This window comes from Python bivittatus, unplaced genomic scaffold (assembly GCF_059951505.1).
Source record: "Python bivittatus isolate LINGU-HERP-01145 unplaced genomic scaffold, Pbiv_v1 ctg000610_np1212, whole genome shotgun sequence".
Lineage (NCBI taxonomy): Eukaryota > Metazoa > Chordata > Lepidosauria > Squamata > Pythonidae > Python > Python bivittatus.
Window position 1 is genome coordinate 985,333 of NW_028277088.1, and position 17,688 is coordinate 1,003,020.

A 17,688-nucleotide genomic window follows, 5' to 3' on the forward strand; every position below is an offset into this window, starting at 1 on the left:
GTTTGAAGCAAGACCCTTCCACCCACCCACGAGGCATTTCTCCAACGGCGTCACGAGATCCAGTCACTCTTCTGTCCTGGCAAGCCGTTGCTCCCAGGAACGGACTTCCAGTGCTCCTCAGCCTCTTCAGAAGGGGATCAGCCACGAAGCTACGCTCCTTGGCCGCCACGTTTCCTCTTACGGCTCTCAACAAACACTCGCCTCCCGGCCATCCTGCTTCCACTTGGTTCCAGCTGTTCTTGGCGAGATGAGCATGGAGGACAACCCTTTGCGACCAGCTCAGGGCGGTCCACCTGCAAAACACCCCCACTCCCACCGTCAGCTTGGTCCCCATCCTCCCCCCGCCCCCGGGGAGACCACCAGCCCTTCTGAAACAACCAATCCAGGAGCACCATTTAGCCAGTTCAGGCCGACACCCAGACATAAGTCTGTTCTGTACAAAATATCATTTAATTCAACGGCATTTCTCTCTATACACACAGCTGGAAAGGCCCCTCCAGGAGCAGCTCCCAAGATGGATTTGAGGACGGGTGGGCAGAAGCACTTTGGTGCAGCAATCCAATTATTGATCCTTCAAAACTGCTGGCGTGGGTTTCTATTCTGCCAGTTCCTTGGCCACGGCCTTCTGCATCTTATCCTTCAGATACTGCGTCTTCTTCCATTCCGTATTCAAGTTAAACCATTCATGATAGGGAACCTGTCGGGGGGCAGAGAGAAAGAGAAAAGATCTAAGGCAGGCATCCACAATCGTGGTGAATCAGAGGCCGATCCCCAGAGGCTGGGGGACTCTGGGAGTTGAAGTTCACCCATCTTAAAGTTGCCAAGGTCCCTTGGCACTCTCGGGCAAAGTGTCGCTAAGAGAGAGAAAGATGAGCGAAGATGAGTGGATCTGGGGAGATGCTAACAGGGAAGATATCAAGGAGCGCCCAGGATCAGAGTTTTATGCCCCTCAACTCTCTTAGTGGCACACAGGCCCAAACCGGCTGAAATGATTAAATGAGTTAGGTTAAATGATTAGCAACCAATTCAGAAAGAGGAAAGAGGACCATCCAAGGGAAACTGGAGTGGAGCAAGAACAGATGAATGCAGATGAACATGGACACAATCAAAGGGTTTCCAGGAAGCATTTCTACCCCACCGAAGCTGCTGTTTGAGACTGCAAAGTAAGAATGGGAGACGATTCAGTGCAGCCTCCAAAATGGCTGTCTCTGACCGATCCACAAGCCTCCCCTTTCAACAGGTGGGGGTGAGGGAGGGCCCACGGGCCAGTATTTGGCCACTAGCAGGCCAAAAGGCGAGCAAAAGCAGCTGCAAAGGAAGAGGAGCTGCTCTTCTTCTCTCCAGCGAAAATTCAGCTGCAGGAGTCACCGAGAGGAAGCCCAGCCACGGGAGGCGGAAGGGGAGACCTCGAAGGTCCGACTCCCTGCTGGCTCCTATTGCTTGGCTCTGGGCCTTGACCCGGTGGCCTAAAACTGTGCTGAATACCTTCCACGAAGAGAAGCAGGCCTGCGCCATTTGCAGATTTGGGCTTACAGGGAGTCCCAGTTTAAGAACAAGTTCCATTCCCAAGGTCAGTCCTTAAGTCGAAATTGTATGTAAGACAGAACAGTATTACTGTAGTATTATGTAATGAACTTGAACCCTTGTGTATTTAATTTGAATCGTTGTGTATTTAATTCGAACCATTGTGTATTTAACTTGAATTTTGCTAAACTGGCTCCATTCTTAACTACGGGCCATCTGTAATCTGGGTGTTCTTACCCTGGGGACTCCCTGCATCATGATTTTTTTTTTTGCTGTTGCTGCTGTTGGAGCAAAGTTCTTATTTGGCTCCCCGAAATGCCTCCGTGTCTGGCTGACCTTCAGATCAGGCCTATCCTTGCGCTGAGAAGCACCAGTCACACAGCCTGGACTGAAAGAATCAGCCTGCTGTATGGAATACTGTACACATGCCCTATTTTCTTGGTATCTTCCACTTTTATCTTCCCTGCCTTGCCTCTAAAGAGACCAAAGCGGGATGCCGTCACCTTCTCCCCTGTATCTCCCAACAACTCTGAAATCGCTTTGGCTGAGAAATAGTAACCGAGAAGGAATTTGCACCCACAACTCCCCTGCTGAAGACCAACGTCTCTGCTCCTACAAAGGGCCTCGCTGTCCTGCATGCCAGGAGTTCTGATCCTGCTTTCCTTCTAAGGTGAGCTACTGAACACCAAACATCCTGTCAAAGCCCACATCCCTGGAAATAACATCTGAAGGTGCTGGGTAGGATTCCTGGCCTGAAACCAGGGTCAAGGAGGCCTCCCGGTGCCTCCCGGTGCCTCCCCCTTTGTCTCCCCACCAGGCTGCCAAGAGCAGAGCAGGTGCCAGAACCGCAGTGGGGAGTTGCTGCTAAGGAGCGAAGGAGCAAAGGCCTCCCCTGCTCATCCCTGGAAGGGGGCCCGATGCTCACAAGAGCGGGAAGGACCCCCTGGAGCATCCTCTCTGCCTTCCCCACCTCCCGGGGGTTGGGAAGTGGGACTAGTCCAGGCCTCTGCAGGGAGACCCCCCTCGTGCTCTTCCCTTTGGAGGAAAGCCACATGGTTCTTGGGAAGGAGTGAGAAAATGTCAGGCAACGGAATGAGGCATGAGAAAACACAGGCAAAAGTAGTTTCCAGCGACACCATTCGCTACACCTCTTTGCGCTCTCTTTCCTTGCTTCCATACACTGATACAGGCACTGCCTTCTGTTCTTACTGAGGCGAGGATTGATGGGGGGAGCCCCAACTTCCTCTTAAATTTGAGGGGGGGAGAGAAGAGCTGCCGCGTCCCATTTACTCCACAGTCAGCGGCCCCTGCAATTTTGAAGGCTGCGCATGTCTGCTCCCACCCTCTCGCTCCGTCTAGGTGGTTCTGCTCCTGTCTCTTTAACGGGATGGATAAATAAATGGTCCAAGAAAGGAACTGAAGCCCCACCTAGTGAACACTGGAAGCCCCTCGCCCGCTCTTGGATTTCTGAGACTTCCTTTGGTGCAGCCCTTGCATTTACGGGCCTCTTTGTGAACGTGTGAGGACTAGAAACTTAGTTACAGGAAGCCCCGAGAAGCAGACGATTTCAGGAACATCCAACCTAACGCACCCTCCTCCCAGCTCAGCACCAAGCCCCCCCAAAGACCTGCCTCCCACAGCGGCGCATGCTTATTTCATGGTTAGTTTATTTGGCCTGTGCCGCCGCCCATCCCGCACAGCGACTCCCAGACCCACCTCGACAATCAGGAAGCCGGCGGATTGGATGTGCCGCTGAGCCAGGACGAACCGGCCCAGCAGGTCTTTGCTCCGGCTGCTGAAGTTGGGGAATTCCCACAGAAGGAAAGCAAGTCTGCCACGGGGGGGGGGAGGAAGGAAAAAAAAATCAAGCAGAGCTTGGCACCGCCCCACCCCATAGTTCTCCTCCATTCTGGGAAGCATCTGTTGAGCCACCCGACAGGCCCCCGCACACCCATCCTTAGGCCTTCTGGACAAATTTTGGAGAAGGCGTGGTTGAACTTTCCTTGAGAAGCACAACGATCTTCCACAGCGAAGTCAGAAGTTCCCCAAGTTCCCCCTTGGCCTACCCAAACACAACCCCCACAGCAATTTCCACCGAGGCTGCCCACACCTCTTTGGTCTGGCCCATTCAAAAGTGCGCATGACAATAGTTAGGTCTGATGCTGGGCTGCCTCCTAAGGCAGAGCATTGAGTGGGTCAGTCAAAACTGGCAATGCCTTCTAACCCTAACCCTAGGCCTCCAGATGCCTTCTGGGAGCCGCAGGACAAAAGCTAAATGTAATTTTGTCTGGTCAATAGTGAAACGTGATTAAACTGACTAAGGGTAGCATTATTTACCTGTATTGATTTGTTAGCGTGCACGATGCCTCAATCGCAATGCGACTCTAGGCAGCTTATGCAATAGGGTTAAAGCATCAATTAGTGTCAGCCTTCCCAGGTAGACCAGACAGGAAACACGACCAGATGAGCTAATTCTACTTTATTGTAAGGCTACGTTAAGAGAATCTTGCAAGTCTGAAAGTACAAATCTCCCACTGTCTCTTTTACACCCCGAGAAACTAGGGAGGGTCCCTTCTGAGCCTCTTGCCCCACCCACTATCCAGCTGCGGGCTGTGCTGTCTCTTATCCGACTGTTCCCAAGGCAGTGTCTTTTCCAGTTTCCCGAGCTCTTTCCCACGTTTCATTACAAGTAGGAACAACAGAAAGAAGCAAAACAAAATCAACAGAACACTTAGCATGCATTAGGGAGGATAACTAACATATTCCCCCTGTTCTCCAGTTCTGTGTTCGATAATTTCTTCCTTCAATGGCATTAAACATTAAGGATGAGCAAAACATACCAACCCAGGAACAGAACATTCAGAAGAACTGGAATGTTGTCTTCCTCCTTCCTCCCACCTGGTTGTTTCAGGGGGTGGGTGGTTGGGGGGGGAGGAGGGGGTGCCTGCATCTCTAAATCATGGTCCAGAGGAGGAATGGAGCCTTCCAAAGTTTTCCAGAAGACTCCATTCCACGTCTTTTGCACAAACCTATTACAAATAATAATGTGGAAACTACCTCTGGAAGTCTTTGGGAGCTACGTAAACATTTCGGGGTGGGGCCAGATTGTGCTTCTCTGCAGCAGAAGGTCTGAAAAATTCACAATCTGGGAGGAAGTCACTTCATCCTCACAGAAAGAAGAGTGAAGCATAACGGTGGTTCTGCCATGGTTTCTGGAATCTAGGATAGTCCCCCCAAAGTCCTGTAACTGTTTTATTACCTGTCTGCTTCAGGGGGTCAATAGCACGCCATATCTCATACCCCCTGGCTATCTCTGAGGAGGGACTCACCTTCTCACCCCTGACTGCAAAGACTCAGGAGCTTTGGACTGGTGGTCCAAGGATAAAGTGTCAAAGTCTGCAACAGGCAGTGGGCTGTTTTCAGAATCCAGCACCATCTCAGCATCTACAAAGAAAGGAGAACAAAGCTTCTGAACTTACATTCTTCCTGAAAGGGACAGAAGCACGGCCCCATGGCTTCTCTACATCAGACAGGCGGTGCCTCCAACTGGCCAGTGAATCTCCAATCCACGCAAGAGACACCAGGCATGGCGTCCTGTCAGTTGCATGGTTTTGTATCCAGTACCCCACAAAAATGGAGAGAGAGGGGCCCAGCAGGTATAGAAGCTGGGCTGGCAAACACGTGCCAAATTTGACCAGCCTCTGAGAGACGGGCCACAATGTCTGCAAAGGGGAAGGTGGGCGTCGGGGTTTTGGAATTATTGCAGGACAGGTCAACATGATGTTGTTCTGACCATTTGTGGTCCTCTGAGTCAAGGGGGCGAGGCAGATCAAGCAAAACAGAACTTCTACCTGCAGGTCAGGAGCAAAGTGCCCCCCTGCCTGGCCCCTTCCCCTCTCCCCAAGACACGTGTGGCACGGGGCTCACCAAGCTTCCAGCCATAGGGGGTGTCCACATTAAAGCGCACGTTTGCCTCCTCTCCAGCAATCCTGGTGAGGACTTCTTTCACTTCGGTCTGCAGCGGGGTTGATGCTTTGTGCACCCCTAATTCCTGGAGGGTCAGTTTCTCTGGTGGCAAGAAGGGACCCGTGTAGCCAGCACACTCCAGCTGGGCCGTGGTGTTGATGTGCATCAGTTTGAGCCAGTAGTTTTTTCTGTGTTGGGTCCAATTTCCTGCAGGAATTTCAGAGGAAAAGCACGTTGGGATCTGAAGAAGGGGCTGGCAGGAAGTCCAGAATGCAGCCTCCCTGACGGTCATCTCACCTAAGCGACTCTGGGCGGCTCACCACGGTTACAAACAACAATCTAATAAAAAACCAAGTTAAAAACCCATATGCGAACATATAAAGCCGTCAACAACCACTTTAAACAAAATATATGTTTTTAAAACAAAAACTATGGCGCATATCATAAAATCTATGATACAGTATGCTTGTCAGGGAATTGCCACTCCTGCTGAATGTAGGCTAAGTTGTTAAGCAGAGTTTATCTTGACATTTCTCAGCAAGGCTGGCCTTGTATGTAACAAGCTATTTTCACCTGATAAATGCCAAATAACATATTAGCTCCACCCTAGAAATCTGCTGAGGAAACACTCCACCCCACTAAAAGGGTCGCATGGAACTGAGAACTGAGTGTTGGGTTGTAGCATCTGTACTTGGCAGTAACCCAGAGTCACACTCTCTGGCACCAAACAAGAGCCCGTTCACACCAATATGGCTTGTGCAGAATCATCTGTATCGAGCCACAAGATTTTGGATCTGTTTGAATTCAAACCAGGGTATCCAGGCCCTACGTTAGGACTCTGTTATCGCTAGTATTAAATGATTATTCCATTTCTCCTCTAAGGTATTCCGGCAAGGCTAGTGTCGCTGTAGGCTGCATTTTGGCTCCCGTCACCCCCAACCATACCTGGGAAAACACACTGGGGAAAAATTATTTATATGGAGGGTGCACAATTTGCTAGGAATCCCCCCAACCCCCAAGACAATGGGGCCTAGTGGTTCATTCCCAGTTCTATAGGTAATCCTCGCTAAATGACCATTTGTTTAACAACAGCTCAAAGTTACGATGGCCTCAAAAAAAGTGCTTTACAGCCTGTATTCTCACTTACGACTATCGCATGTGATCATGATTTGAAACCTTTTTTACAATGGTCGTTAAGCAAATCATGAGGTTGTTAAGTGAATTCTGGCAAAAAGCGTCCATTGGGGAAGATGGATTCGCTTAATGACCATGTGATTCACTTAACTACCATCATAAAAATGGTCATAAAATCAGGTCTGGTGATATGGTGACTCGCTTAATGATCTTCCCACTTAATGACCAATTTTCTGGTCCCTATTGTGGTCATTAAGCGAAGATTACCTATACTCTCTGCTGGATGTGAAGTCACAGCCCAGAACTTTTGAGCCTGAGAAAACAGAGTAAACTCCCCCCTGGCCCCCAGAGTTCAATTCTTTATACCGAAGAAGTTTGAGAAAAACTTTGGCAGCAAAACTGTTTGGAAATGGACGGCCTCTGCTTGCTGCAGCACACACAGGGACCACACCAGGTCGACCAGCACCCAAGGATCTAGGCTGCCCAGATGGCCATCTAGAATGTGGTGGCTCTGGAAAAGAAGACAGAGAGGCGCTGGAGAAGAAATTGTCTTTTGGGGAGAATAAATCAAGGGAAGTTGTGCTTCCTGGAGCTGCGAGGGTTCCATCTGTGCAGGCTGCCAAAGAAAGGCTGGACAGCCATTCGGCTGGGAGGGTCTGAGGATTCCTGCCCTGGGCAGGGGGTTGGACTAGAAGAATCTTCCAGCCCTAGGACTCTATGACCTCCAAGGACCCTTCCAGCCCTAGGACTCTATGATTCTAACTCCAGACAGCCACAGTATTTACCTCGCAAGGCAAACTGCAAGAAGGCATGTGGATGAACGTGCATGCACACATCCATCGCCATCCTGCTAATCCCTTTTGGGGCACACAGAGTTACACAAAACGCAGAAAAGGAATACAAAACAGAAATTGAAGACATGAAATGAAGCTGAATAGAGTTTACCTCAACGCCTATATACCACTCCATTTTTTCTGCCCTTGCAAACCATCTGTGCTTCCTCTATAACCATATATATCCATACATCATTTTATAAAATGTTTTTTCGAGGTCTCTCCTTCTGAGGCTGTCATCACCTCCATCTAGCCTCAATTTTCTCAACCTTCCTTCTTTTCTCCACCCATTTCCTCTTCCTTTCTGCGCCGGTTTTGCAATCTGAGTCACATTCATTCCCTCTAGATGACCCACCACTTTAGAAATCGACCCACGTTTGTTCAGAACCATTCCTGACCACCTCTCTTAAAAGTCCCCCATTCCCCCTGCCTTCAGCTAACTTTTCTGTTTATCCTGACACACCCTCTTATTACAGACAGTTGTTTTTGCTTCTTTCGGTGAACCTTCACTCCTTGCAACAGATCGTTTCCTACCCACTGCCTGTCTGCCAGCCCTTGCACGTCTTAAAATGCTGCAATTTTTAATAAAACTTCCAGCAAGATAAAATACATTCACCCACTTGTCTGGTTCTTTGCCATTTTTGTATAACTTGCAATCACTTGCTCCATTTCCGAAGGCTTTCACGGCCGGAATACGATGGCTGCTGTGGGTCCTCCGGGCTGTGTGGCCGTGTTCTGGAACTTCCAAACACGGCCACACAGCCCGGAAGACCCACACCAGCCATGCTCCATTTCCCTTGCCCTTTTTACACTGATTTTTATATCTATGCTCATGGTAGCTTCATACAATCTATCTCCTATTTGCTATAAACCACTCAGGTTCCCCATCTATAACACAGCATCATCTGTATAACACAGCTGTACATACATCCCCAACTCACATGCTACTAATGTTACCAAAGCATTCCTCATACGTTTCTCCACAGATACATTAAAACAGGGTTCTTCAACCTTGGCAGCTTGAAGATGGGTGGACTTCAACTCCCAGAATTCCCCAGCCAGCCATGGCTGGCTGGGGAATTCTGGGAGTTGAAGTCCACCCATCTTCAAGTCACCAAGGTTGAGGAACCCTGCATTAAACAACCAAGGACATCACATGCCTTTGTCCTGCTGAACCATTCACTAAGCGTTCCATTTATTCTCAGACATGCTTTATTTCCATCGTATGCCACTCTTATCGTGGTCTCTCAACTCCATCTCCGTGCAAAACTCTCATTTTTATCATATGCTTTCTCTAAAGTTATCAAACGTGCACCTCAAGCTTACTTTCTCACATTGAGTCTATTCTCAACCACCTGCAGAAGGCCAAACATCTGGTCGGCATTCCCTTGCCGAGCATCAAACGTCACTGGACTTCCCCAAGTTTGACCGCTTCTACCCTCTGGAGCAGGATTTGGCCAACAGCCTCCTTAGGCATCCTTAACAAGCTAATCCCCTGCACTTTGGGTATTCGGTGTTGCTGAATTTCCTTTTGGAACAATAATTGCATGGCTGCTCCATAAGCAAACCATGCCTTTATTTTGATATTTCTCCATTCACACCGTCTACACCTGCAGCCTTTTTAACATTTTCACAGCATCTATTACTTCCCTTTCGTTTGTTCATTTATTTTTTTCTGGGACATTAACATTGATAGAATTGGTTTCAGTTCAACACATTGCTCTTATTCCCATATATACATCTAAAATACAGCTTCAAGCATTTTTTCCCTTCAGTTTCGTCCCACATCCATTCATCTGGAAGCTCCGCTGGAGGATTCTTTTTTTTAGCCCTCAACACCATCTTCCAAAACAATTTTTATTTCCATCAAAACTGCTCTGGGTTTTCTCTGCCATTTTGTATTAACCATTTCTTGCTCACTGACTACATTCTTTGTAACTATCCTTTTTCTCTTCATGCCCATTAGACAATATTTTCCTCATTTTTTTGCAGCAGTCATTCTCTTATATGCATTTCTTTTCTCAACCTCATCATTCTGCTAGGCCTCCTTTTTTGTAATTCCTATCAGCATAACTCCACACATTTCTTTGGCACACTGTAACATAATTTGTTTCTTTCTGGTCCATGCGGCTTCCGCTACCCTCTTTCGTGGTAATTACTTTTCAGCCATTCTGTTGAGAGATTAATCTAATTTCCAATCCTTTTTCTTTATACTGGGCTTGTACTTTCTCTTCCTGCAGAGAATTATTTCTTTATATTAGGGTTTTGTATTGTTTCTGTATAGAGTATCAACAGAAAGTTTCATTTCAGGGATGAAACAATGTTTTGGGTTTGGCTCCAGCTTCATCCACAGGACATGAGCAGCCCCTTTACCCCCAACTACAGAACAGAAAAAGTAATTACCTTGGAGTAGAAGACGTCTTTGTTGCTCGGATGGAAATTCAAGCGAGCAAAAGAAACGAGGAGATTAATTAACTCCATCTTAGTAAATTTCTTGCTATTGTTGATGAAGTACTGAGGGGGGAAAAAAAGATGAACTGTCTGCACAACAGAGATTGCAAAGCAAAAGATGTAGAAAACACCAGTAAAGACATAAACACAATTTTAACCAATTCACCATATTCCAAAATGAGGGCCAAAACTAAAGATTCAGCCAGAATGGATAAATGCTCCACTCTTTCTGGTCACTTCCATAATGAAGATGGGCTGACTGGGGCAGGGAAGGAGCAAGGAAGACCCTTGAGATTGGGGCAGCACACTGTCATCTTTCCAAAATGGAGGTTGGATCAAAGTACAGGTAGTCCTCAACTTACGACAGCAATTGGGACCAGAATTTTCACGAATAAGTGATGCGGTCATAAAGCATGACCGCATTGCTTAGCGATGGCAATCCCTGCAGTCCCAGTTGCCATAATTAACTGAATCCCATGATTGTTAGGTGAGGCAACTTCCTGCCAGCTTCCTACAACCAAAGTCACTGGTGAAGCTGGCAGGAAATTGTAAGTCCCAGGCTGGCAGGCAGGTAAGTGGCTGATGCTGGGTGGGGGAGGGAGCGAGGGGGTGTGCAAGAGGTGTGGCGCGGGTCTGGCAGGGTGAAGGAGGATGCACGGGGGTGTGATGAGGGTCAGGGAGGGTGTGGCGCAGGTCAGAGAGGTGCCCGAGTGGCTGGTGCAGCATGAGCACAGAGGGTCTGGGGAAGGGTGTGCAGGTGGGGGAGACTTACCCCAGCGACTTGCAACATTCCCTGCTGGCTTCCCCAATGACTTTCTGGGGAAGCCGGCAGGGTAGATTGCAAATGGCGCTCAGATGTGAGGCTGGCTGAAAAAGGTGGTAACACATCCCCCTTTGGAAGAGGGTTTCCCTGGATCCAGCCTAGTTGGATAACCTTTTGGAGGTAGATTGTGGAGAGTGGTGGGACTCCAACTCCAGAAGACCCCTGAGGAAGCAGATGATCTAGTTCCTTTTCAGTCAGGTCTCTGGTTTGAGCACGGGACAAAAACTCTTTTGGTACACTGTTAGATGACCTACATCTGGACCCGAATGCAGGGGGAGGTTAGCCCTTCTGGCCCTTCCAGATCTATCAGTGGCACTCAGTATCACAGATCATGGCATTTTTCTGGACTGCCTGGAACAGTTCCACTTTTTCCTAAATGGGTAGCTCACTCCGGGGTGGGACACTGTAGGGTTCTTCTCTTTCCTGTATGCTTTACCATATATGTGAAGCTGTGGAGAGAGGTCATCCACTAATTTAGGGTGACGTGTCATCAGTATGCCAATGATCTCTAGATACACATTTCCATCCTAGATTGAGCAGGTTCATGGCTTGTGAAAGCCATGACGTTCTTATGGGATGTATGCCCGTTCCTTGAGTCTGTATTATGATTTTAGTCATAGTCCCTTACTGTACAGAGCCAGGGAATTGGACAGGAGAAGGGACAGCACCGAGCCAACCTTGGTTGAACTCAGAACAAGCAAACCAGGTTACCACTTGGATAGGAGATCACCAGGAAGTAACAGGGCTGTAGGCTAGATTGAGAATAAAAAATAAAAAATCTGGGAAAATGATAGCAGAAACTCCTTTTTGAGTTGTTGCCAGTTGTTCATAGACACACTTATGAAGTCACCAGGAATTGAATTCACCTTGAGGGAAACTTTACTTTTATACCTAGTACTGGGTACTAGGTTACTAGGTTTAACAAGAGCTGTTTTTTTTTTTTTTACAAAAAGGCTGTATATTGGGTTGAAACACCAACATTCCCAAGGAAAGAAATGTGTTCTGCTTTCCCACCCTCCTTCTATGATATTCATTGTTTGGATGTTAACTGCAAGGCCAAACGTGTGACCACTCTTCCATTCAATCAATGAAAAAGAGGCAAAGTCAGATGGATCTGGAAGTCACCAGGAGTTGACTATCACTTCCGGGCCTCTCCCCCTTGACCTGCTTGCTCTGCCGACCTCAGGATCCTTCACAACCCCCCTTAGGTTTTCCTTACTCCCCTGCAGCTCACCTCTGCAGAGGCCTCGAAGAAGGGCAGGTTAAGCCATTTGAGGTAAGAGAAAGACTTGATGCACCGGACCACATCCTTGGGTGGCAAGTCAGGGATGTGAGGGAGGAGATCCGAGCAAATCTTCTGGAACATCTGTGTCTGGTGGAAATTCAGCTTCCCTTTCAGGGAGGGAGGGAGGGAGGGAGAGAGTCAGCAGTTACTTTGGAAGAAGATGAAACAAACTGAACATGGAGGAGGGGCCAGGAAAGTCCTGAGGACAAACATAAAGTCTTCCCACTTTTGAAAGGATCAAAAGAAGCTTTCCCCATCCCTGATGAAGTTCAGACTCATCGCCTTAAGGCAGAGATCTGGGATTTTTTATACTTCATAAAATGTTGTGCATGCTGAGAATGCTGCATGGAACAATAGGAGTTGAAAACCAACGCGGTGCCAGCTCTTCTGTTGTGGCACAAGGAATTATTAGAAACCACCTAAGACATTCCAGCCTTAATCCCCCCCACCTGTCCCACTTCTCTCACATCCCCTGGAGCTGCTGGCTCTCTTGCCTCTCCAGCACCAGAAAAGGATGCTTGTCCACCTAGCACCCTCCAAGCCTGCTTGAGTATGACTCCCAGCCATCATGGCCCCCAACCAACTTGACTGGGGATGATGGGAGCTATAGCCCAGCCCAGCTGGAAGGCACCAGGGTGGGAAGGCAGAGCTTCACCTTTCAAGCCTGTCTTCTAAGGGGCACCCCCTCTCGGGCAGAGCAGTGCCATCTTCCCTGCAATCCACCCCACCTCAGCAAAGCTCGTCCAGGATCATCCTCTCACCCCAACCTCTCGACCGCAAGGCAGTAACAACTCCCTCACCTATCACTCTCCGTGTGCTTTCGAACCCCTCCAACCCCAGAAGCCAGGCAGGGCCAGAAAACACAATTTTGTTCCAAGGCTCCGTGGGACACGCTACTTAAAGGGGCAGTCAAGCTGGACCAGAAGACTATGGTTCTGCTCTGCTAACTCTGTGGAGAACCCAGTTTCAGGGTAAAAAAAACCTGGAGGGGCCCGGGAGCAGGCTGGTCAACACCACTCACCAAAGGCAAAAGCCAAGTCTAGCAGGATGTCCGGGGTGACCGCAACGTGCTTCTGGACAAAATGGTAGGAGATGGCTCGGAGGAGAGGCAAGGAACGGAAGTTCTGCTGCGCCAGGGTGACGGAGATCCTCCGAATGTCCTCGGGAGTGAAATGCATGGCCAGCTCCAGGCTCTGTGGGCAAACCCATTTCGTGTGAAAAGGGGGGGGACGGAGCGGTACAGAAACTGCACTTTCACCCCCCAGAAGGTTGGAAAGTTGCACGACGGGTGAAGGCATCAGGTGGGCCTATTTGATTCTCTCGTGCTGAAAGGAAGGGAAGGCAGCGCAGCTGGACCTCCCCTGGGGAGCTGGGTCCAGCTCAGACGGCGGGTTACCTTATCCTCCAGCCGCTCCTTTAGCTGAGGGGAGAAGTATTCCTGCTTAGCCATCAGCATTGCTATGGTATTAGCGTCCTCGATCTCCGTCCAGCGCATTTCAAGCTGGACCATCAGCTCGTTCAGGAGCTCATTGGGCTTCTCCTTCGGGAAATAGGTGAACATGTAGGTAGCCAGAGATGCCAGGCGCCTGTAGGACAGGCTCTTCATCCGCCAGCGCACTTCCTGCTCCGCGGAGAGCAGCTCCTTCTGCTGCTGGCTCACTCCCAGGAAATAGAGGCTCTTCAGGAGGTTTATCAACAGCATCTGATCGATCCTGGAAGCCTGGGGGGCAGAAGAGGCACAGCCTTCCCTTACACAGATGGGCATGTGGAAAGGGGGGGGTGTTGTTTGCCACCATGCTCAGATGCCCCCTCCAAGCTGTGAACTGGGATTCCTGAGCCTTTTTTTTTTTACTCTATTTCTCAATCCATGACCTCTTGGCCCTTCTGCACCCAAGAAAATCAGATTTAACAAATGATGTCCAAGTGTTTCTGTTAACGGGATGTGTGCGCTCAGGGCTGGCTCCTGTTTTAGACAGCATTGCTTTCACACTCCGTTCCCACTGCTTCATAGGAAGTGAGTGAGCAGGCATGGATTGTTCCCGCTGCTCTACCACCTCCCCTTCCAGTTCTTACGGAAAAAGCAGGACACTAGATACAGGTAGTTCTCGCTTAGCGACTGCCTCACGCAGTGACCGTTCAAAGTTATGACTGTGCTAAAAAATAACTTTACAACCTTTTTTGTAAGCCCACATTTACAACCTTCGCAGTGTCCCTCAGTCACGTGATCACCATTACAGTTAGTACGCATTGTCCTGCATCTGACCTGTTGCTTTCCTTTTTTCCCACCCCCCCCTTGCACAGTGGAGAGATTGGAGAGGAAGGGATTACAAGAGAGTAAGCAGGCACACAATGGGGAGTACACATTGAAGGAATGTGGTGGCACCGGCAGCCCTGAGGACGCTACACAAACAGCTTCATGTATTTCCAATTACATGCCTGCAGAAAGCAAGGGGAGAAAAATAAGGGGGGGAAAAACCCAAGCAATTTCTGTAGACAATTTCTCCTGTGCCTGACCCATTTTTTTCTTCTCCCCCCCCCCGCCGCACAACAGAGAGATTGGAGAGGAAGGAACACTTCTTAACTCAAGAGCTCTGAAACGTACCTCCCTGTATGTGTGGTAGAGTAGCTGTTGAAAGCGTTTATCCTTTACTATGACCTCATGGTCCAGTTTCAGCTTTGACACTAGATGGGACAAGTGTGTGATCATTAGGGCAGCCTGTTTTCCATTGATGTTGTGAAGGTTCTCTGAACAGAGGAGTTCTTCTACACTGGAAGAGGCGACAATGAGGTCTTCCCATCTGGTAGATTTTTCCAGTGGTTTGTTCTCCAGCTCCTTCATGGAAAGCTTATCTACCGCTTGCGAGAGGTTACAAGTGGTCATTGAAGCAAAGGGGGGTCTGGCTGACCCTGTGGCCTTCATCAACTGGCCAGTTTGGATGCCCAAAGGGGAGAAGACTCTGCAGAGCCAATACCAACGATGCATCAGCCTGGCTGCCATCTTCTTGTGAGGTCTGCAGGGAGGGAGAGGTGGGAGGGGGGAAAAACAGAGAACTGGTAACAATGCATCTCTAGGAATCTGTGTAGGAAAGGAAGGGAGGGAGGATCATTTATTAGGCACTTACAAGCATCATTTTCAAGCTTAAGGAAATAAAAATAAAGCACTAGGTAATTTCCGTTAGGCCAATTTTGGAGTAATTCTGGGCACCATTCTCTTGTAAGGGAATTGAGAAACTGGGCAGAAACGTAAAGGAACCATACAAGAACACCAAATGCAAACATTCTGGGGAGAGATGAAAGGAGAGATGCTCAGCCTAAAGTAGGGTTCTCTAGCCAAAGCTTCTGGTTGTCCTGGAATCAACCTTGCTAATTTCTAGTCAACAGGGAGAGTCCACACATCAAAGTTGCCAAGGTTGAAAAACACTGTGTTAGAGCAATGGAACCAACGAAGCAGAGAGGTGGCAGGGTTCCCTTCTTTGGACCATCTGTCAGGGAGGCTTTAATTTGTATTCCTGCATAGAAGGGGTTGATTTCCAACTTAATGATTCTATGAATTAAGCACAGTGCATGAAAATCTGATTTTCTAGTTCGATTAGGAAGTGGTTTTTTCGCCTTCAGCACGTTCATTTACACTAGGACCTCACATAACTGGAGTATACTATTGATCAAGATTAACCACTTCCTACCCTTTTGACCTCCTCCAGTACATGGTCTTTTCTGCAAGGGCATGTACACTTTGGAACAATCTTCCCCAAGAAATTGCCCCCACTATATAGGCTTTCCATAAGCTATTAAAAACTGAGTTACTTTGGAGAGCCTTGGCCAGGGGTGGGGCAGGGAATGAGGTAATACTCTCCGATTGACTGATGGATTGCTATGTGATTATTTGTTTCTGATTATTTATTTCTATATTCCTTTACCAGGGGTGCTTTATTGCATTTCTACCGTGAACAACCAATAATCTTTTTGGTTGTAGTGGAGTACAAGCTCTACTAATAAAAGCCAAAGAGTACAGAGAAAAAATGGGACTGAGATTAAATATAAAACCCCAACTAATGACAACACGTAGGGCAACCAACCTTAGAGTCAGCAATGAAGAAACTGAAGTGGTGGAGAGCTTCTGCCTTTTAGGATCCACCATCAACAGTAAAGGAACAAGCAGTCAAGAAATACGCCACAGACTAGCGCTTGGTAGAGCAGCCATGGAGGCCTTGGGAAAGATATGCAGATGCTGTGATGTGACGTGTCTACACGGTACCTACAAAGATCAGAATCATGCACGCCACGGTATTCCCTGTGACACTCTATAGAAGCAAAAGGAGGACCTTGAAGAAGCAGGAGAGGAAGAGTATGGACGCCTTTGAACTTTGGCGTTGGAGAAGACTCCTGAGAAGACCCTGGACAGCCAAGAAAACAAACTGATGGATCATCAAACAAATCAACCCAGAGGCACAAAAGACCAGGCTCAAATTATCCTACACGCTGTGCAAACACCTAGCTCTCTGCAGGAGGCTCTGATTCTGGGAAAGGTGGGAGGAAAGAGAAGAAGGGGACGAACAGCAGCAGGGGAGGGACTCGGTTGCGGTGGCGACGAGGGCACCACTGGAGGACCAGGCCGGGGACAGACGGTCGTAGACAAAGTCTGTCTAGGGGCCAACACAGACTTGCTGGAACGGAATCAACCAGGCCATGGAAACCACGGCTCCCCGAGAAGCCCGTAACGCGGGGAAGGGGGAAGGGAAGGGAAGGGAAGGGAAGGGAAGAAGGGGGTGACCGGGGGCAGCCCGGGAAGGGACTCGGTCGCGGGGGCAGCGAGCGCCTGCTGGAAGACCCGGAGACCCGCCCGGGGAAAGCCCACCCGCGGGGCGCCGGGAGCCCACGCTCCCCCGACGGCCCTGCTCAGTCGCCCGCCAACGAGCAAGCCGATCTGGGAGGCCCGCCCTGCGCGGGGGCCGGGCCGGAGGCCGCGGGGTGCCCTTTCCACAGGCAGCGGGGGCAACGCTCATCCAGCCCAGCGTGATGGGAAATGTAGTCCAAGGCGACGGCAGCGGCGGGAATTCGCCTTCGGTTCGTTCTGCCCGGAGGCTTTACTCTACTGAGGGAGGGGGGTGTGGACAGGCTGCCCCACGCCGGACTGCTCTCCCCGGAGCCTTACCTTGCCGGGGCCGGGGCCGCCGGCGCAGGCCGAGCCCTGACCTCCACCCGGCTCCCGCACGTCCGCTACGGCTCCAAGAGAAGCGAGGAGTCGCGCGCCAATGGCGTCACTGGCCCGCGACAGGCCGTCGCGCCCTTCGCCCCGCCCACAGACTTTCGGTACGGTCGCACGCGCAGGGCCAGTTTCCGGGTTCAGAGGCGCTGCCTGAGCGCGGCGGACTTCAGATCCCAGGATTCTCAGCAATAGCTACGGGGCCTGGGAATTCTGGGAGTGGAAGTCCACGCCTCTGACCGGCCACACCGCCGGAGGATACGAAGCACCCGCTCCGAGCCCGTCTCCGCCTCCACCCCACCGCTCTAACCACGAGTTCTTGCCTTTCTGACCAGCGGAAGCCGCCGCCCCTCCGAGCGTCCTCATGCAGAAAAAGACCCGGAAACGCTTCAGGAGACGCTCGACTACAACTCCCGTCAGCCACTCGCGCGCCTGTCGGCCATATTGGCCACCGACGGCGGAAGGCGCG

At 49.7% G+C, this 17,688-nt stretch overlaps 1 protein-coding gene across 3 annotated transcripts; it reads right to left on the reverse strand.

Moving 5' to 3' along the window:
- Window positions 1-427: 427 nt before the first annotated feature.
- On the reverse strand, window positions 428-17,316 carry TBRG4 (transforming growth factor beta regulator 4). Of its 3 annotated transcripts, XM_088150301.1 has the most exons (12): window positions 17,169-17,316; window positions 16,093-16,223; window positions 14,619-15,027; window positions 13,413-13,736; window positions 13,038-13,209; window positions 11,966-12,123; window positions 9,861-9,971; window positions 6,991-7,135; window positions 5,452-5,697; window positions 4,854-4,968; window positions 3,241-3,355; window positions 428-697 (listed from the first exon to the last, which is right to left on the reverse strand). In XM_088150301.1, exons 2-12 carry the CDS (start codon window positions 16,152-16,154, stop codon window positions 596-598), a joined length of 1,959 nt encoding a protein of 652 aa, XP_088006427.1. In that variant the 5' UTR covers window positions 16,155-16,223; window positions 17,169-17,316; the 3' UTR covers window positions 428-595. The 3 variants fall into 3 exon arrangements, with proteins under 3 accessions (XP_088006427.1, XP_088006428.1, XP_007432470.2); XM_088150302.1 differs by lacking the exon at window positions 16,093-16,223 and having other exon boundaries at window positions 17,169-17,315; XM_007432408.4 differs by lacking the exon at window positions 17,169-17,316 and having other exon boundaries at window positions 16,093-16,322.
- Between the last annotated feature and the right edge of the window lie 372 nt (window positions 17,317-17,688).